The 21,873-nt window shown below is 39.5% G+C and overlaps 1 protein-coding gene across 4 annotated transcripts in view; it reads left to right on the top strand.

Moving 5' to 3' along the window:
- The window catches only part of HACL1 (2-hydroxyacyl-CoA lyase 1), a 45,210-nt gene that overhangs the window by 2,892 nt on the left and 20,445 nt on the right, over nt 1–21,873 (top strand). For 3 of the 4 annotated variants that reach the window (XR_011144824.1, XM_068970941.1, XM_068970857.1), the window contains exons 4-12: nt 4,839–4,919; nt 6,323–6,395; nt 8,325–8,402; nt 9,216–9,310; nt 11,140–11,252; nt 12,622–12,757; nt 17,938–18,043; nt 19,780–19,863; nt 20,792–20,893. Coding sequence is in view for 2 of the 4 variants with exons in the window: in XM_068970941.1 (XP_068827042.1) it covers nt 4,839–4,919; nt 6,323–6,395; nt 8,325–8,402; nt 9,216–9,310; nt 11,140–11,252; nt 12,622–12,757; nt 17,938–18,043; nt 19,780–19,863; nt 20,792–20,893 (868 nt within the window). In the remaining 2 variants the exon portion in view is untranslated. The remainder of the gene's footprint in view (nt 1–4,838; nt 4,920–6,322; nt 6,396–8,324; nt 8,403–9,215; nt 9,311–11,139; nt 11,253–12,621; nt 12,758–17,937; nt 18,044–19,779; nt 19,864–20,791; nt 20,894–21,873) is intronic. The other variant, XR_011144827.1, reaches the window with a different exon arrangement.

Below are 21,873 nucleotides of genomic sequence, written 5' to 3'. Positions count from 1 at the left end.
CAATGACTTACTTATTATATAGCTGGCAGTTTGTACCTCTAATCCCCTTCACCAATTTTATCCATTTCTCTACCCACCTGCCCTGTAGCAGCCACCAGTTTTTCCTCTGTGTCTATGAGTCTGTTTTGTTTGTTCATGGCTTTGTTTTTGAGAGTCCACATATAACTAAATTATATGGTCTTTGATTTTCTCTGACTTATTTCACTAAGCATAATATCCTCCAAGTTTATCCATGTTGCCACAAAGATTTCATTCATAAGATTTCCTTCTTTTTTATTGCTAATATTTCATTGTGTGTGTGTGTGTGACACACACACATCTTCTTTATTCATTCATCCATGGATGGACAGTGATGTTGCTTCTGTATAATGACTATTGTAAATAGTGCTGCATGAACCTAGGTACATGTATCTTTTGGAATTAGTGTTTGTGTTTTCTTTTGATAAATACCCAGGATGGAATTGCTGGATTGTTTATAGTTATATTTTTAGTTTTTTGAGGAGCCTCCACGTTGTTTTTCATAGTGGCTGCACCAATTTAAAGGCTGTCTTAAATGGAGGTTCCTAAGAAGTTACTTTGTAAATTGAAACTGGTAAGCTGAATTGTATGGAGATACCATTTTGTTCAGTGCTTTAAGCTTAGAAAGTCATCTAGGGTGAAGCATTCAAATTCAACTTAAAAAATTTGAGCAGAACACTTCATTTCAGCATTACTTTCTGTCAAAGACCAATTTACGTTATATATTTACTTAAGAAATTTTTAAAAACCACTTTTTTTTACAACAAAAGTACACTGAGTAGTCAAAAATTTGCTTCTGAATTAATCACCTTGATTTAGCCCAAATATCAGTTCAGTTCAGTTCAGTCGCTCAGTCGTGCCCAACTCTTTGAGAACCCATGAATCGCAGCACGCCAGGCCTCCCTGTCCATCACCAACTCCTGGACTTCACTCAGATTCACATCCATCGAGTCAGTGATGCCATCCAGCCATCTCATCCTCTGTCGTTCCCTTCTGCTCCTGCCCCCAATCCCTCCCAGCATCAGAGTCTTTTCCAATGAGTCAACTCTTTGCATGAGGTGGCCAAAGTACTGGAGTTTCAGCTTTAGCATCATTCCTTCCAAAGAAATCCTAGGGCTGATCTCCTTCAGAAAGGACTGGTTGGATCTCCTTGCAGCCCAAGGGACTCTCAAGAGTCTTCTCCAACACCACAGTTCAAAAGCATTGATTCTTTGGTGCTCAGCCTTCTTCACAGTCCAACTCTCACATCCATACATGACCACTGGAAAAAACATAGCCTTGACTAGACGGACCTTTGTTGGCAAAGTAATGTCTCTGCTTTTGAATATGCTATCTAGGTTGGTCATAACTTTTCTTCCAAGGAGTCAGCGTCTTTTAATTTCCTGGCTGTAGTCACCATCTGCAGTGATTTTGGAGCCCAAAAAGATAAAGTCTGACACTGTTTCCACAGCTTCCCCATCTATTTCCCATGAAGTGCTGGGACCGGATGCCATGAACTTCGTTTTCTGAATGTTGAGCTTTAAGCCAACTTTTTCACTCTCCTCTTTCACTTTCATCAAGAGGCTTTTTAGTTCCTCTTCACTTTCTGCCAGAAGGGTGGTGTCATCTGCATATTTGAGGTTATTGATATTTCTCCCAGCAATCTTGATTCCAGCTTCTGTTTCTTCCAGTCCAGCATTTCTCATGTTGTACTCTGCATACCAGTTAAATAAGCAGGGTGACAATATACAGCTTTGACGTACTCCTTTTCCTATTTGGAACCAGTCTGTTGTTCCATGTCCAGTTCTAACTGTTGCTTCCTGACCTGCATACAGATTTCTCAAGAGGCAGGTCAGGTGGTCTGGTATTCCCATCTCTTTCAGAATTTTCCACAGTTTATTGTGATCCACACAGTCAAAGGCTTTGGCATAGTCAATAAAGCAGAAATAGATGTTTTTCTGGAACTCTCTTGCTTTTTCCATGATCCAGTGGATGTTGGCAATTTGATCTCTGGTTCCTCTGCCTTTTCTAAAACCAGCTTGAACATCAGGAGGTTCACGGTTCATGTATTGCTGAAGCCTGGCTTGGAGAATTAAAAGTTGCCTTAAAGCTCAATATTCAGAAAACGAAGATCATGGCATCTGGTCCCATCACTTCATGGGAAATAGATGGGGAAACAGCAGAAACAGTGTCAGACTTTATCTTTTTGGGCTCCAAAATCACTGCAGATGGTGACTGCAGCCATGAAATTAAAAGACGCTTACTCCTTGGAAGAAAAGTTATGACCAACCTAGATAGCATATTCAAAAGCAGAGACGTTACTTTGCCGACTAAGGTCCATCTAGTCAAGGCTATGGTTTTTCCGGTGGTCATATATGGATGTGAGAGTTGGACTGTGAAGAAGGCTGAGTGCCAAAGAATTGATGCTTTTGAACTGTGGTGTTGGAGAAGACTCTTGAGAGTCCCCTGGACTGCAGGAAGATCCAACCAGTCCATTCTGAAGGAGATCAGCCCTGGGATTTCTTTGGAAGGAATGATGCTAAAGCTGAAGCTCCAGTCGTTTGGCCACCTCATGCGAAGAGTTGACTCATTGGAAAAGACTCTGATGCTGGGAGGGATTGGGGGCAGGAGGAGAAAAGAACGACAGAGGATGAGATGGCTGGATGGCACCACGGACTCGATGGACATGAGTCTGAGTGAACTCCGGGAGATGGTGATGGACAGGGAGGCCTGGCGTGCTGCGATTCATGGGTTCGCAAAGAGTTGGGCATGACTGAGCGCCTGAACTGTACTGAACTTACTAGCATGTGAGATGAGTGCAATTGTGCGGTAGTTTGAGCATTCTTTGGCATTGCCTTTCTTTGGAATTGGAATGAAAACTGACCTTTTCCAGTCCTGTGGCCACTGCTAAGTTTTCCAAATTTGCTGGCATATTGAGTGCAGCACTTTCACAGCATCGTCTTTCAGAATTTGAAATAGCTCAACTGGAATGCCATCACCTCCACTAGCTTTGTTCATAGTGATGCTTTCTAAGGCCCACTTGAGTTCACGTTCCAGGATGTCTGGCTCTAGATGAGTGATCACACCATCGTGATTATCCGGGTCGTGAAGATCTTTTTTGTACAGTTCTTCTGTGTATTCTTGTCACCTCTTCTTAATATCTTCTGCTTCTGTTAGGTCCATACCATTTCTGTCCTTTATTGAGCCCATCTTTGCATGAAATGTTCCCTTGGTGTCTCTAATTTTCTTGAAGAGATCTAGTCTTTCCCATTCTGTTGTTTTCTTCTATTTCTTTGCATTGATAGCTGAAGAAGGCTTTCTTATCTCTTCTTGCTATTCTTTGGAACTCTGCATTCAGATACTTATATCTTTCCTTGTCTCCTTTGCTTTTCGCTTCTCTTCTTTTCACAGCTATTTGTAAGGCCTCCCCAGACAGCCATTTTGCTTTTTTGCATTTCTTTTCCATGGGGATGGTCTTCATCCCTGTCTCCTGTACAATGTCATGAACCTCATTCCATAGTTCATCAGGCCCTTAAATCTATTTCTCACTTCCACTGTATAATCATAAGGGATTTGATTTAGGTCATACCTGAATGGTCTAGCAGTTTTCCCTACTTTCTTCAATTTGAGTCTGAATTTGGTAATAAGGAGTTCATGATCTGAGCCACAGTCAGCTCCTGGTCTTGTTTTTGTTGACTGTATAGAGCTTCTCCATCTTTAGCTGCAAAGAATATAATCAATCTGATTTCGGTGTTGACCATCTGGTGATGTCCATGTGTAGAGTCTTCTCTTGTGTTATTGGAAGAGGGTGTTTGCTATGACCAGTGCATTTTCTTGGCAAAACTCTATTAGTCTTTGCCCTGCTTCATTCCACATTCCAAGGCCAAATTTGCCTGTTACTCCAGGTGTTTCTTGACTTCCTACTTTTGCATTCCAGTCCCCTATAATGAAAAGGACATCTTTTGGGGGTGTTAGCTCTAAAAGGTCTTGTAGGTCTTCATAGAACCATTCAACTTCAGTTTCTTCAGCGTTACGGGTTGGGGCATAAGCTTGGATTACCGTGATATTGAATGGTTTGCCTTGGAGACAAACAGAGATCATTCTGTCATTTTTGAGATTGCATCCAAGTACTGCATTTCGGACTCTTTTGTTGACCGTGATGGCTACTCCATTTCTTCTGAGGGATTCCTGCCTGCAGCAGTAGATATAATGGTCATCTGAGTTAAATTCACCCATTCCAGTCTATTTTAGTTCGCTGATTCCTAGAATATCGACGTTCACTCTTGCCATCTCTTGTTTGACCACTTCCAATTTGCCTTGATTCATGGACCTGACATTCCAGGTTCCTATGCAATATTGCTCTTTACAGCATCAGATCTTGCTTCTATCACCAGTCACATCCACAGCTGGGTATTGCTTTTGCTTTGGCTCCATCCTTTCATTCTTTCTGGAGTTATTTCTCCACTGATCTCCAGTAGCATATTGGGCACCTACTGACCTGGGGAGTTCCTCTTTCAGTATCCTATCATTTTGCCTTTTCATACTGTTCATGGGTTCTCAAGGCAAGAATATTGAAGTGGTTTGCCATTCCCTTCTCCAGTGGACCACATTCTGTCCAAATATAGTAGGAGCAAAATATGAAAAGTTTAGTGAAATACAGTGTGAGGATGGTAAATACCTTATATCTTGCATGAAGGCTGATATAATTTTTTTTAAAAAACTAATTCAAAAAGTTTGAAGACCTTTGAAGCCCCGGAAGATTACATTCCACCCTAAAGCGGCGTGAATCAAGTAGTGCACCTGACCTGCTTTTAATGTAATCAATTCTGTTTTGCTTTCAGGCCAGGAGTCTGCCTTGTTGTTTCCGGCCCCGGTCTCATCCATGGTTTGGGCGGTATGGCAAATGCAAACATGAACTGTTGGTAATTAGATTATTATTACTGAGAACACGTTCTTGAAAATATCAACACATGATTTTATCTAGTGGAGAACTGGTGCTCTGTGGTGGGAAAACGGGGGGGGTCATATGCTTGAGAAAATGACTTAGTGAAAAACTAAGAAGAGTGTTAGGAAGAAAATTTAAAAAACATCGATAATTCTTTTACCTAAAGAAAAACACTTAATATTTTGGGATGAATATGTGTATATTCCATATCTATATATGTACGTGAATGTTTATATAAGTCTCTTTAAGTGAAGAATTATTTATTAAAGATCCCAGCTCAGTATGCAAGAATGTATTTAATTTCACCTTGTCTTGCATAACCAGCAAGACAGTTGAAATCATATTTATTGAGTTGGTTTTATAAACAGATTAGTTGCTCTTGCCCTTAATCCTGGTTCTTAATCTCTGATTCTTTACCAGTACAGTCATGTTAAAGGGGGCTGTGTCTTTTTCCTTTCTAATAGTTTAATTTATATTGATTTGCTTGTGGCCGTGTTGGGTCTTTGTTTCTGAGTGGGCTTCTCTCTAGTGGTGGCGAGCAGGGGCTACTCTAGTTGCGGTGGGTGGGTTCTCATTGCGCTGGCTTCCCTTGTTGGGGGGTACAGGCTCTAGGGCACGTGGATTCAGTAGGTGCAGCACATCTGCTTAGTAGTTGGGGCTCCCGGGCTCTAGCACACAGGCTCGGTGGTTGTGACACACAGGCTTAGCTGCTCTGTAGCATGCAGGATCTCCCTAGATCAGGGGTCACACCTGCGTCTCCTGCATTGGCAGGAGGATTCTTTACTACTGAGCCACCAGGGAAGCCCAAGGGGACTATATTCTGTTCAATTCATACATGTTTAAATTTCCCATGGGAAGGGGATTATTTTCTTTCTTGCCATGTGTTTCTTCAGGTCCTTCTTTGCTTTCTTCCTACACTTTCTTATCAACTTCAGTGTCTCATAATTTTTAAGTAACTTTAGCTTTGCTATCTTTTATTTCTCCCTGAGAATTTTATTGCTGAGGAATTTTTCTCATCATTCTGCCATTTCCAAATAGACTTAGTTAGGAAGTATGGGAAAAAAATGTTTCCTTCTCTTAATCTCAAGAATAATAGGAACAGCATAACAATTCATTACATCATCGCCACCCAGAGGTTTTAGCATCAGTATCCAGAAGAGGCAGAGGAGAGAGGGGTATGGAGAAAAAATATTTACTATAAATTTCAGATTTTTCTGAAGTTGAGGAAGTGTTTTCTCAGACCAAGATGTTTCCTAAATCTTTTTAAATTGACAGTTTTTTAAGAGAAAATGTAATTCTTTCCTTTTTTTAACATTCACTGAGTGTTTTCTATTCTCTGGGCACTTGTTGTAATTCTCTTTTAAAAAATTAATATTTCAGGCCCTTGATTGTGATTGGTGGTTCCTCTGAAAGAAGTCAGGAAACAATGGGAGCCTTCCAGGAGTTTCCTCAGGTACCCGTCTCTAAGATCTTCCCTCTAGCAGTCAGTTCAGTTCAGTCGCTCAGTGGTGTCTGACTCTTTGTGACCCCATGAATCGCAACACGCCAGGCCACCCTGTCCATCACTAACTCCCGGATTGTCCATCACCAACTCCCAGAGTTCACTCAGACTCACATCCATCGAGTCCGTGATGCCGTCCAGCCATCTCATCCTCTGTCATCCCCTTCTCCTCATGCCCCCAATCCCTCCCAGCATCAGAGTCTTTTCCAATGAGTCAACTCTTCGCATGAGGTGGCCAAAGGACTGGACTTTCAGCTTTAGCATCAGTCCTTCCAAAGAACACCCAGGGCTGATCTCCTTCAGAATGGATTGGTTGGATCTCCTTGCAGTCCAGGGGACTCTCAAGAGTCTTCTCCAACACCACACTTCAAAAGCATCAATTCTTCGGCGCTCAGCCTTCTTCACAGTGCAACTCTCACATCCATACATGGCCACAAGAAAAACCATAGCCTTGACTAGACGGACCTTAGTCGGCAAAGTAATGTCTCTGCTTTTGAATATGCTATCAAGGTTGGTCATAACTTTTCTTCCAAGGAGTAAGCGTCTTTTAATTTCATGGCTGCAGTCACCATCTGCAGTGATTTTGGAGCCCAAAAAAATAAAGTCTGACACTGTTTCCACTGTTTCCCCGTCTATTTCCCATGAAGTGATGGGACTGGATGCCATGATCTTCGTTTTCTGAATGTTGAGCTTTAAGCCAACTTTTTCACTTAGTATAATTATACTCCATTAAGATTTATGGAGAAGAAATTAAAACTCCTATCTGCAAAATAAAAACATAAAATAAAACTACCTGAGATAACTTAAAGGTGATTTTCCTCAACTACAGGAAACTCTCCATGTGAGTGTTAAGAAAGCTTAGGCTCTACTTAGCAATCTTCCAAGAAAGATAACCTTTTTGACAGAAATTTAAACTCTGAAAATAAGTTCTTTAAAGAATCAAGAAAATGCAGAAATAAAAATGATTTGGGACTGTCAGACTTTGAGGAAGAGAAAAGTTGAAAGGAAAAATCCTGCTCACACCTGCGGGACTAAAACTACCAACAGTTCTATAGATTTTATACCAAAAAGTACTAAGAGAGACAGTTTCTATACAGTGCTTCGAAGTACACTAAACAGTGAAAAATTAGCAACTCTGAATCTATGACAAACAGCATAGCACAAAACATACAAATGGAAACTGGCAGAAATGTAAAAATAGATTATCATTATTATAATGAGATAGAACAGATAAAGTTGTGTATCCCTGGATGTAGAATTTCTGGGTCCAAGGATATTCTTACTTACATTTTTAGGAGATATTGTCAACTTCTCTCCCCATTTACTTTCTCACCACAGTTTATGACTGTTATTACCTAACTTTTTCATTTTTGCCAATCTGAGAAATGAAAATGGTGTCTTGTTTTGATTTTCTTCCTGAATTGTACCAAGGCAGATGTTTGGTTGTACTTTGCAGAGGCTTTTAAGAAACAATCCAGATAATGCATTTTTCTCCATCTTGCCTCTAAACATAATAGAATGTAGTGTCTTAACACGGAGAAGGCAGTGGCACCCCACTCCAGTACTCTTGCCTGGAAAATCCCATTGACGGAGGAGCCTGGTAGGCTGCAGTCCATGGGGTCGCAAAGAGTCGGCCCCGACTGAGCGACTTCCCTTTCACTTTCATGCACTGGAGAAGGAAATGGCAACCCACTGCAGTGTTCTTGCCTGGAGAATCCCAGGGACAGGGGAGCCTGGTAGGCTACCGTCTATGGGGTCGCACAGAGTCGGACACGACTGAAGTGATTTAGCAGCAGCAGCAGTGACTTAACATTTCGTCTTCTTTCAGAAGAGTAATATGATACATGCACTTATTTTAAGTGACTTTTTTTCCACGTATAGGTTGAAGCTTGTAGACTATATAGCAAGTTCTCTGCCCGGCCAAGTAGCATAGAAGCTATTCCCTCTATTATCGAAAAGGTAAAGTATTTAATTACAAGCTCTCCAGGTCCACTGGCTTTTCTCAGTTGCTTACACATGTGTTACTTTTATTCTCAATAGAGAGAGTAAAAATTTGGACTATATCAGGCAGTTAACAATGATATTGATAAATAGCTACATACATTTTAATGTTCACTGTCCTTAATTTAATTAAAGAACCAGATAAAAGAAATTTTTTGGAAGAATTTTTTCCTATACTTTAGTTTTTAATTTTTTAAAATTATGGAAAAGTAAAAAGAAAGATAAAATGAAACCCTGAGCGCCCTTTCTCTTATACTTCTGTAAGATTATTTTTGAAAATTAGTACTAATGCATATAAGACCATTTCTTAGTTGATTAAGCAGTGTATTAATAAATTGTGTGATTTTACATTTAAGCTGTTTCAAAAGCCATGTGTTAACAGAAACCATTTGACACAGGTTACAGCATCATAGTTTCTGAAATCTTTGGCAAATCATTAAGATTAGAAAGCAGGTGAAAGTACATGTTACAAAAACTTGGCAGGCAGAACCTAGTGGATAATTTCTAGGACTAAAGCGTAGTGAAAAATGAATTTTAAAGCCCTAAGTGAGTACTTTCTTATCTCTCCCCTTTGAAACAAAAATATGGAATCAATACAGTGCATTTCAATTTTAATTAAAATTGCTTATTTCTAAGGACGTTGCATCAACTAAGGATGTCGAGAAAAATTAAAATAGTCTTCATTTCACAATTTTAAATTATCTTTGAGTAGGATGTGATAATGAGGATTGAGATTTTTAAAATGTTTTCTTCCATTTGTGATGAACTTAGGCAGTGAGAAGCAGTATTTATGGTCGTCCAGGTGCTTGCTATGTCGACATACCTGCAGATTTCGTGAGCCTCCAGGTGAATGTGAATTCTATAAAGTGAGTAATAGTTAATTGGAGTTCTTTCTCAATTATGTTACCATAAGCTTACTTTTTTCGGAGCAGGCACTGGCACCCCACTCCAGTCCTCTTGCCTGGAAAATCCCATGGATGGAGGAGCCTGGTAGGCTGCAGTCCATGGGGTCGCTAAGAGTCAGACACGACTGAGTGACTTCCCTTTCACTTTCCAGTTTCATTCATTGGAGAAGGAAATGGCAACCCACTCCAGTACTCTTGCCTGGAGAATCCCAGGGACGGGAGGAGCCTGATGGGCTGCCGTCTATGGGGTCACAGGGTCGGACACGACTGAAGCGACTTAGCAGCAGCAGCAGCAGCAAGCTTACCTTTTAAAAAGAATTTACCTAGCAGCTTATAAATTACAATTTTCACTTGTCTTAACTTTTGCAGATTTGGTGATTAAAATGAATCCTGGCCAAAGGGCTTAATTCTCTTAATTAAAATTGTATTATTTAAGAATTACCTTGGAGTTTAAATAGTAAGTCAGTTATTTGGAGCTTCCCAAACTCCTCATTTGAAATTATTCTTCCAGTAGCCATAAAAATTTAATCCTCATGTAGTATGGTTATTTAGAGTCTTATGGTTGGTGTAAATCAAGGGTTGAAGTGACTGTTGAAAAATTACTATAACTCAGCATAAAAAATTTTAATCTGTCTCTGTGATTTAAAAATAGTTCAGCACCAGATGTTACTATGATTTGCCAAGTCCCCTTATTCCATAAATAAACACTGAGTGAACAATAAGTACAACAAACTGGTAAATAAGTCACCCCTGGTAAGGTTGGCTACTTGGGTTAATGCATCACCCTGAGTACCATTTAGCACATTTCTGCTGTCAAGGACTGGATGGTCCTCCAGTGACTGCTGAGAGACAGCGGGCATTTCTGTTCACTCAGGATACCAAGTCTGGCTTCCATTTGGGAGAGTCAGACAGAAAGGGTGTTAATTTCTTGTAATTCCTGAACATGAAGATCAAAATAAGATTATTGGGTTTGCAATTTTTGTAAAGACTTGAATGTCCTTTTTGGGTATTATATGCCCAAGTTTTGTACAGTATGATGTTTATTGATTAGGGTAAATGAAATAAAACACTGAGGATTTGGTGTCTAGAAATAACTATGACCATTTTAATATTTATTTTACTAATGCATATTGTGGTACTAAAATTTGGACTTAATGAGTGGTTACCTTACCTGTAGTGAGGTAGGTAAAGCATGGACTTTGGAAACAGAACAACTCACTTCAGCCTAGTTGCCATATGCCATCCAGGGACCCTGGGCAAGTTACTTACTTTCTGAGAAGTTGTTTTTTTCCGTGAAATGGATGTAATGATAATACCTAATCTTATTATTTTGAAAATTAAATGAAAATACATGGCACATAGTATTAAATATTAAATTAGTATGTTTTTTTTTAATTATTTCAACCACAATAACTACCACTTCATTGTGAAGTCATTAGCTCTGTTTTCCTGTTAATGAATTGCTTATTTGGCTATTAGACGATCTTAGGGAATAAATTTTGATTTATTAGAATTTATAGATATAATGGTTATGTAGGAAAAAGTGTTTATCTTTTAGTTTTTAAATCTTGCTGCTATAATCTACTTTAAAATGGCTTAGGAAGAAATGTATATGGGTGTTTATGTGTATACATGAAACAAATGTAAAATATTAGTAGTGGCCTCTACAGGGTGGGTATGTGCAGTTTATTATACTATTTTTTTCTACCTTTTTTTGTATTTTATATTTTCACAATAAAAAAAAGTTTAAAAATTGGCATCCTTTAGTTAACAGAGCTCTTTATTTCCAGGTATGTGGAGTGCTGTATGCCACCTCCTATCAGTATGGCAGAAACCTCTGCTGTACGCATGGCAGCATCTGTAATCAGGAATGCCAAGCAGCCCCTCGTCATCATTGGGAAAGGTAGCATTGAATGGAACTCTAAATCTTGCCAGGCTTTCAAAAGAATGCCGGTCCTGTTTAGAGCTTGTCTTCATTGTTTGCTTCCCTGACGTCTCGGACAATAAAGAGTCTGCCTGCAATGCAGGTTTGATCCCTGGGTTGGGGAGGTTCCCTGGAGAAGGAAATGGCAACCCACTCCAGTATTCTTGCCTGGAGAATCCCATGACAGAGGAGCCTGGTGGGTTACAGTCCATGGGGTCACAAGAGTCAGACACAACTCAGTGACAACAGCTGGTAGACAGACCTGATCATCAGTAAGTGTGGTGTGTGTAGAGAACTGAATTGGGTTCTCGGGAGATAGCAACAAGGTTCTTGTGTGGTGATGTGGAAAAACAATTCAGAAGAGATGATGCTGTAGCTGCCCAGTGGAAAAAGACATGGGTCACTGGTCACGGAATGAACACAGAGAACCCAGGCAGTCCAGGAAGAGGGAACCTAATGGACCAAGATATTGAGGCAAGAAGGAGAATGCAAGGAAGTGTTCTGGATTTTAAAAAAAGGAAATATTTTTCATCCTGCATGGGTGAGAAAAGATTGTAAGGTATTTTTATAGGGGTGAGCATTACATTGAATCTGAATGTACGACACTATTTGCTTGGATTCAGCAGAGAATTATAAACACTGGAATAGAGTGATATTTACTAGCTCTGAGAAAGAGCATAAAGTTAAACAGCTAAAATGGCAGCCTTGGTGACGTGAGAAACGAGATCATTTCTGTAGCCAAACAGTGAGTTGTTTCCAGTGCCATTGAGGGTGTAAGAGATGGTTATTACTACAGGCGCATAATTGTAAATAAACAAATGATGTGACCGCCTCGGGTTTAGTCCTGTCGCAGTCACTGGATTATGGAACCTACGAAGTGATCTACAGAGCTTTAGAAACTTAGGCTCCTTGTTAGAATTTCCATACGTAGACTAGACAATGTGCAGTCCTGGTTGGCTGGTGGTGGGGAGCAAAGTCTTTGCTTTCCCACCTGCACCTCCCAGTCTGTGTGTGTTCAGGTAATTGTTAGTAGCAGTAATTCAGTAGGAACATAGCACAGAACCGACAATTAAGAACAACAAGAGTGGAAGGTGCAACTTTTATTTGTGGGTAGACATACTTCAGAATAATTGATACTATTACTTGGCCAGGGGGAGGGAGGAATTAGAACTATTGCCTTCATAAATATTTTAAAATACCAAAGATAAAAAACCGTAAGTCACCATTTGTTTTGAGTTTAAGCCCTGAGCAGGAGAATCTTTGAGAAGTTCTAAAAGCAGTCTCACATGAACTCTTGTAAGTGTCTGGAGCTTAACTGCCTTGTCCAATACATTTGGATTTGTTGTAGGTGCTGCTTATGCGCATGCAGAGGAGAGCATCAGGAAGTTGGTGGAGCAGTGTAAATTGCCGTTTCTGCCCACCCCCATGGGAAAAGGTGTTATCCGTGACAACCATCCAAACTGCGTAGCTGCTGCCAGATCCAGGTATGGGACAACTCTAGATTTTAAATACGATAGCTTGGTGCCGGGGTCCAGCCCCCGCAGGATCCAGGGGAACCCGAAGGAGAAACAGCGTCAGCAAAGAAAATGATTTAGAGAGAGATAAGGAAAGAATGTTGTAGATAAGAAAATAGAGGAAAGAAAAAGGCTGATATTCCTTGGTTTACACAGAAAGCTAATAAAGTCTTAGAAGCCCAGGCAGGAAAGTGAACGCAGAGAGCCTCTGTGTTCCAAGGGATCAGCCTGAAAAAGAGAGGGAGGGAGAGGGAGAGAGAAAAAAAGAAAAACACAGGGTGACCAAGCTTCTTCGGTGAGCGAGGCCCATTAGTTTATTTTCAAAAGGGACTTTTATACCTTAACTTGTGCATAGAGGGAAATGAAAGATGCAAAGTCATACAGAGTCAGCCCAAAGATTACATCTGTTTTGTCTATATTGAAACCAGGATTTTTTCTGCAAACCTTTCCCATAAGCAATGTTGTGTACATTATCTTTTGGCCTTGGAGGCCTGTGAACATTTTATGACCCTCTTGATAAAGGCTGCTCAACCAGAAAACTTATTTTCCCTTGAAATGTTTTTTCTTATATTTCTAATCTATGTCAGCCTCAGAAAATGCTAAACAGAGTTACATTTCTCACAGAGCAAAGGTGCAGTGAGTTACAACAAAGAAAGAACCAGTTAGCTCAAAGGTCCGATGTGGTTAATTTCAAGGCTACACTTGTTTTTCTTACATTCCAACTGTGTTAACTAATGCACTCCCAGGTGCATAGTGGATAAGAGATATGGGAACTTAGCAACAAGCATTGCCGCAATAATGAAATCCTACACCAGGACTACTCTAATAACTTTTAACTCTTTGAAAGGCTCTATGTTTCAGGCTTCCCGTGCCTCTCACAGCTGGGAGGCCGTGAACAACGATCATATGCGTAGCTGCAAGAGTCTGGATAAACCTGCCAAGCAAGCTAGAATGCTAACAGAGGGGGTTTGAATTGAAATATTCTTCTCATGTCCAGGAGACTTATTAGCTAGAGCCCTAAGTTGATTTTCTCCAGAGAAAGGTGGTTGGGGATAGCCCTCTGTTAATGTCAGAGGAGTTGGTGAAAGGCATGAAATAATAAAACAGACAGATTCTGGTTTTAGGGTAGATGCTTGAGAAGGGGGGCCCCTCGAGGCCTGATCTCCCCTTTGCCCATCAGGCCTCTTCCTCATGACCTTCGCCATGGGCGGGATTCCCCACGCTGGCTGCTGGCAGCTTGGCACATTTCAGGCTCATTTAAATTAGTTTGTGACTTGAATGAATCTAGTAGAAGTTCTGAAAGAATCATGTATTTTTAAGCGTACCCGTTTCTTTTTACTTTTCAGCACTTTTAACACTGTTCTCTATCTTCTGACCCTCATGATTTCAGATGAGAAATCTGTAGTCATTTGAATCTCTGATCCCCTATATGTGACATTATCTTGTTTTTCTGTGGCTGCATTCAGAATCTTTTTTTTTTATCTTTAGTTCTCAGCAGTTTGATTATGATGTATTTGGACACTTTTTTTTTTAATTTATCTTGTTTGAGATTTTCTAATCTTCTTAAATCTATACATTGATGTCTTCACCAAATTTGAAAAGTTTTGACCATTATTTCTTCAAATATGTTTTTCTGCACCAGTCTTGTTCCCTGGAGTAACACAAATATCATTGATATTGTCCCAGAGGTCCCTGAATAAGTGCTTCATTCTTTTTAATCCTTTTATCTTTTTTATATTTCCTCTTTCGCTGCTGAGAACTTTAAAAAGTTATTTATTTATTTATTTATTCATTCATTCACTGGTTTGTTTTTGGCTGTTCTGGGTCTTTGTTGCTGCACACAGGCTTTTCTCTAGTTGCAAACCAGCCGGGGCTATGTGGAGCCCAGGCAGTGTGGCTTGCAGGCTCCAGGAGGTGAGGTGTTTGGGCTGAGCAGTTGTGGGCATGGCTTAGTTCCATGGCCTGTGGGATCTTCCCAGACCAGGGATTGAACCCGTGTCTCCTGCATTGGCACATGGGTTCCTAACCACGGGACCTCCAGGAAAGTCCTCTTTGCAGAGAACTTTTATCTTCCCACTTATTTGAAAAGTATTTTTGTTTACCTTATAAAATATAGTCATAATAGCTGATTCAAAATACGTTTACTAATGGGTCATCAGTACAATTGGTATCTATTCCTTATATTTTCTTCTGAAATTGATTATCTTTTGTGTGTGCGTGTTGAGTAATTTTTGATTGTATCCTAGAATTTTGAATACTATGTTGTGAGATTCTAGATCGTATAGAAATCCTCTGTAGAAGGCTGATATTGTTTGTTTGTTTAACAGGCAGTTCGCTCGGTTGGGTTCAGACTGCAGGTCCTGTCTCACTCACTGTGGGCATAGTCCCAGGGTCGGGTAATCTCCAGGCCTCTGCTGTTCTCCTTTGAGGCTGCCCATTTGTGCCCAGCCCAGGGGTGAGCTGCAGCCCGCATTCTGGATGTGAACGTGCTAGTTCCTATCCAGAACAAGGGATTTCCTTTCTCTCTTAGGACACAGCCCAAACCCTACTCCCATTTCCCAGAATCCCTGTTCCTTCCCCTTGCTGATACCTTATAGTACCATACAACAGGTGCTGCCTTTGAGGCAAAGTAGCAGAAAAAAAAAAAAGATGTAAAAAAAAGGGACATGCCCCCATGCTTTCCACACCACAGGGGCCTCTTTTCCCAGTTCCTCTTGCCTAAAAAACGAAGTTTCTCTTGGGAATTTAGCTGCTTAGGACTGTGGTCCAGTGGTTAATAAGACTGGGTACTTCCAAGCAGGAGGCATGGGTTCGATCCCTGATGAGGGAAGGCTGCACATGCTGTGCAGTGTGGCTGAAGAAAAAAAGCAAAAAGACTGACCACAGTGCTACTATGCTGCCCGCAGAGCACAGCTGGGAGAGACACAGAGAAAAAGGAAATTACAGAGTTTTTCCTCCATGCTTTCAGGCATTGCGGGTCCCTTTTCCTGATTTTCTGGCCAAAACACACTTTCTGATAAACCACTTTTTTTTCTTTTAATTTCTTTATTTTGAAATATTATACAAATGAAAGAGTAATTTAGTGAATACGATGTAACCACCACTCCACTTCATCTAATACTAACTATGTTGTTGCTTAAGGTTGTTCTGAGAAACAGAATATGATAAAATATGACAGATTTGTTTGTAGTCCCTGCGTGTCTCACCTGATCCCATACATTTCTTCCTCCCTCTGCACAGTCCACCGTTGCGCTACACTTGGTAATTTTCATGTTGTCATGCACACACTCAGGTAGCTTTGAGGATTTTTAAAATGTAATGTTTGCTGTTCAGCCTTTAATTTTACTCATTTAATGCTATTTTAATAGGCTCATAACTGTCCTTTTTTTCATAATAGTATACATTGTGTGGGCTTCCCTGGTTGCTCAGACGGTAAAGAATCTGCCTGTAATGCAGGAGACCCGGGTTGGATCCCTGGGTTGGGAAGATCCCCTGGAGAAGGGAATGGCAATCCATTTCAGTATTCTTGACTGGAAAATTCCATGCACAGAGAGCCTGGTGGGCTACAGTCCATGAAGTCACAAAGAGTACAACATGACTGAGTGACACACACTCAGTCAAATTAATTATTACACTGTTTTCTTAAAATATGCTTTAACTTGGGTTGAACTGAAGTTTATCTTCATTCTTGTTGAATTTTAAGAAGGTAATATTGATGATATTAATAATGTAAAAAAGATTGTAAGAGGCTATAAATAATTGTATCAACAATTTTAAGGGTTTTGGAGTATCTATAAGCAAATCTATCTCTCCATTTCCAGTTTTTATGTGTTTGTTAAATTGGACCACAGGACTAAAACAGTATATATAAGGATAGCTTTTTTGACCGTATAGTTAAAATGATAGCTGAATTTCTGTGAAAAATAGCATAAACCACTACAGAAGGCAAAAGCAAAAGATTCTCTTTGGGCAAAAGATAAGAAAAAAGGGAAACAAACAGTCAAGAAGTAGAAAGAACAAAACCTATGGCAATTATGATAATAAAAATTATCCTGCAAAAAAATGGAGACTTTCAGTTGGATCAATAATAATGATGGTTATATGTATCACTAGAGCCACATCTAAAAATGATACAATGTAAAAACAAGCAAAGATGTATGGGGTAAACAAAAGGGAAGCAAGAGTTGATAGCTGTGTTACTATCAAGAGTGGATATCAAAGTAAAAATAAAAAACTGAAGTTATATTGACAAAAATATTAAGATATTAATATGTAAAACTATTACAAATACACTTGGTGTAATATTTTTTGAAAGCAGTTTGGGAAAGTGAATCAATCATCATAAAAATACCTGCTTCTAGGAATCAGTGTGAAGTGGTCAAATAAAGATATGCAACCCAGACTATTAATAACAAAGAAAATATTCAGCAGTTGAGAAGAGATGAAATAAATTTGTGTCCAACAAAATGTGTAGCTTTTAAAATTTGTATTTAAGAATAACAATAAGAAGGGAAAGCATACGGTAAGCAAAAGTGCATGAGACAGTATTTAGTATATAAGCTCAACTATATAAAAATATACATGCATAGGAAAAAAAGTGAAAGTAAAAGTCGCTCAGTCGAGTCCTACTTTTTGTGACCCCAAGGACTGTACGCTCCACGGGATTCTCCAGGCCAGAACACTGGAGTGGGGAGCCTTTCCCTTCTCCAGGGGATCTTCCCAACCCAGGGGTGGAACCCAGGTCTCCTGCATTGCAGGCAGATTAATGAAAATATGCCAGGATATTAATAATAGTTTATAAGTTGATAGTAATAGTGGGTAATTTTGGCTTTTTCCTTATGCTTTCCTGTTTTTTCTTGATTGTCTACAGTAGACTTGTAAAATTTTTCTAATGATGAAAAAGTAATAAATGCTATATAGTATGGTAGTATTTTCTGCTTATGTCAACTTTTATATTACCATTTAAATAGGATGACTTCATAAATTATTTCAGTTTGAAAGATCAAATTTACCATTTAAACCCATTCTGAGGAGCAGGGCAAACTCCAAATTATTTAGACTTTTCCAGATACTTTAGAAGTTAATTTTAGAATAATTCAAATAAGAATGTAAATATACTTTTTGTTATATCAGATTTTTCTTTTTAATAGGGCTTTGCAATTTGCTGATGTAATTGTATTACTTGGTGCCAGATTAAATTGGATTTTGCATTTTGGACTGCCTCCAAGGTATCAGCCAGATGTGAAGTTTATCCAGGTACTCAAAGAGGAGAGATTTAAAGTCAAAGCTATGTGTCCTTTATTGTTCTCTCAGCATTACCAGCTCTGCTTTCTTCTTGACTTTCATAAAGAACCGTTTCTCTTTTTACTTAGGTAGAATTTTATAAATTGTCTAGCATAATCGCAGGTACCAAAGTGAGCTGCCTTTTCAAGCCTGTGAAATATAATGTTTCACTTTGCTTCTAACCAGAAAACCTTTGAAAATCAAGTTTTAAATAGTTTGAAAAGCACAATTTACCTCTTCTTCAGAGTTAAAGGTAGACAAAAGAGTTTCAAGTAGGAGGTAAATTAGAACAAAACATTCAGCACTATTAGGAATTGAGTTGTTTCTTTAGATTCCCAAACTTTCAAACACCCTTTGGTTAGAAACCTCTAAACAGTGGTGCAACTATGTCATTAAACAATGTTTGGAATAAGCTTTTGTATCTTTGACTTCCCTGGTGGCTCAGACAGTAGAGCCTCTGTCTACAATGTGGGAGACCTGGGTTCAAGCCCTGGGTCGGGAAGATCCCCTGGAGAAGGAAATGGCAATCCACTCCAGTACTATTGCCTGCAAAATCCCATGGACAGAGGAGCCTAGTAGGCTACAGTCTATGGGGTCGCAAAGAGTCGCACACGACTGAGTGACTTCACTTTCACTTTCTTTGTATCTTTATGACCTTTATAAACTGGTTTCCCTACTGGTAGAAAAACCAGTACTGGTGTGCGTACAAACCTGTTTGCCCTACATAGATTGTATAAAGACCTTGCTACAGTGCTGTCTTCTCCCTGTTTACCTTTTACTTCCTAAGTCAGCTTCTAGCAGGAACCATTGAAAACTAAAGCCACAGACAAGCAAAACTCGGGTTGTATTGGAAGATGCTGCCACCTCTTGATTACAGAATAGAGTCCATCCTGAGTTACTTCTCAGGAAGCTGTCTTCCCTGACCCATGGCCATCCAGAAATGGAGCAGGATTCCGACTAAATAGGGCATAGTCGTGCTTTTCCTGGATTGTTGTTCAGCCACTCAGTCGTGTCTGACTCTTTGTGACTCCACTGGACTGCAGCACGCCAGGCTTCCCTGTGCTTCACTGTCTCCTGGAATCTGCTCAAACTCATGTGCATTGAGTTGCTAACGCCATCCAACCATCTCATCCTCTGTCACCCCTTCTCCTCCTGCGCTCAGCCTTTCCCAACCTTTTCCAATGAGTGGCTCTCAAAATGTGGTTCCCGGACCAGCAATTTCAGCACCACTGGGAAGTCTGTTAGGAATGCACATTTTGGGGCCCCACCCTAAACCTCTTGAGAAAAGAAACTCTGAGGTGGATTCTTGCAGTCTCTGGTTTAACAAGCCTACCAGGTGGTTCTGATACATGTTCAAATTTGAGAACTCCTGCTCTGAATAGGAATTCTAGTGTAATTAAGTATTCAAAACTATTATTAAGTATTCAAAACTATAATTGATCAACTCAAATGTATTCCTGTGAGTATAGTGGAATAATACTGAAGTTCTACAGAGTAGATTTTAAGATGAGGGAAGTTAGTGAGGTTTCTATACTAGCCATGATACTCATATAGTTCATGGATTTTTACTTTTATTAAGGAACTTCTTGAAAATCAAATCTTAATCATATGCTTATGTGTCACATGCACAGTCCGTTTATTCAGTCTTGATTCTTTAATTATTTTTAAGAATAAACATGGCTTGTTCTTTATCCTTGTCTCTTTTTTAGGTTGATATCTGTGCAGAAGAATTGGGGAATAATGTAAGGCCTGCTGTGACCTTGCTTGGAGACATAAATGCTGTCACTAAACAGGTGAGAGCTTTCGCCCAGGTTCTAGTTTATGTGGCTTGGTCTTAACTGAAGTCAGTTCTTGAAAATGTTTCACTTGGTAACAGGTCTTTTAATATCTTAAATAAAATATATGATAGAAAGCTATTCTTAAATATAACTATAGAACTTGGTAAATCCAACTCCTTATATATAGACCATTTGTATGTGAGTAAGTTAAGCATTTTTTAAATGAGTGACAATTTAAAGGCATTTGTTTGGCAAACTGATCCAGCTATCTGAAAGATTATTATACAGCTTCCAGAGGAACTGAACTTAAGAGTCAAGAAATGGCTTTACCTACTGGAAAAAATTCTAGCTTAGCGTTTCTTTTGGCAATAAAGATATTTTTACTCTTCAAGCTGTTACTAGTGACTTATCCAGATTCTTATTATTTGTATATAATTTATACATTTCACTGTGACAGGAGATAAAATATAGCATATTTTTCACTTGGCTTTGGATATAAATTAGTGTCATAGTCATCGTTACACAAAATTAGGGTGTGATCCCCAACCACATATTAAAACACTCGAGAATTTGATCTGTATCATGGGAATCCCTAGGTATTAGGGCTCTGAACCTTCTTGCCCAGGTTCTTTGACTTTCCTTCTAGTGTCAAACGTAGAGGAGGACTTATGAACGCCCCTGCCTGTGATGTGTGCTTGGGGTATCACTTCTGTTTTGTTATGGGATCCCAGCTTCTGGCAGAGATTGTCACTGAACTAAGCAGAGGCTTTCTGTGGTACCTGTCTATCTTCTATCGGCCGTTTACTGCCAAGAGGAAAAACAGAATGTGAGTGATGTGAACGGTAGGCTAGTGTAGCTATGTTGTCTTCTTTAGAAGAGATTTTTATGCTAATATGATTTAAGCTTATTTTTAAAAAGGAAAGAAAAAGTTTCTTTTTCTTAGCTTTTAGAACAATTTGATAAAACACCATGGCAGTATCCTCCTGAGAGCGAGTGGTGGAAAGTTCTGAGAGAAAAAATGAAGAGCAATGAAGCTTTATCCAAGGTAATACGGGACCCACTGAAATTCAAGAACGCTGCAGGTCCAGGGTTGTTAGTTCTGTCATAGCATGCATACATACGCATCCCTAAAATCACCGTGCATAAGATACACACACACACACATTCATGTATGTATTATGATAAATACAGCACCTGAGTTTCTTGTGAAACTGCGCACTGGAAGGGTTACCGGTTGTGAGCTACCACGAAGCAGTGGAAAGTGGGGATCTGACCCTGGACAGAGCGGTGAGAGTCAGTGTGGGTGGCTGTGGCTCCTTATCCTCAGTTTGACCTTGGTACCAAATCACAGGAAATCTTTTGGAAGCTTAAATCCTGGGGCATGTTGGGGCATGTTTTTCTGCCTTTAAGTTCTTTAAGGCATTCATTTAAATAAGTGTTTCATCAAAATTGAAAATTTGATCTAATGTATAGCCACCTTTTTCTTATTTTTAATTTCAATTTGATTAAGGTATAAAATTATAAGGTAAAGTATATCATGGTACTTTGGTATACATACACACTGTGAAAGAATTCTCCCTATCTAGTTAATTAACACGTCCATCCCCTCACTTTTATGTTACCTTGCAGTATGTTATGCTGCTGTGTTCTGTTCTGTTATGTCATTGAGACCATTTGCAGCCTTCTTTTTCAGTTGAAATTTTTGTATCACTGCTGGAAATTCTTTCGCAACTTCCTCATCTGTGCTCAAGGCTTTACCTGGTAGCTGAACGCTTTGGAAATTGTAGTAATGTATGAAATTACCAAACCATCCAGTTAGTCCAAAAATGCACCACTTCTGCAGGATTCTTCAGTTTCTCTTTAAAGGCTTTACTTATGGATAGTGTTTTCCCTTTGACTGTGGGAAAAGCTGTTTCTGATTTTTCCCCCCACTGTTCTGTGTATCCTCTGCAGCTTGGTTCAGCTGGGTGCAGTTCTCTGTGTTTGTGTAGTGTTTCTAACTGATAGAATCATGCATAAGCGAGT

Source organism: Capricornis sumatraensis, chromosome 1 (assembly GCF_032405125.1).
Source record: "Capricornis sumatraensis isolate serow.1 chromosome 1, serow.2, whole genome shotgun sequence".
NCBI classification, from domain to species: domain Eukaryota; kingdom Metazoa; phylum Chordata; class Mammalia; order Artiodactyla; family Bovidae; genus Capricornis; species Capricornis sumatraensis.
The sequence above is the reverse complement of the archived record's forward strand: the minus strand, read 5'-3'. Positions and strand labels throughout refer to the sequence as shown.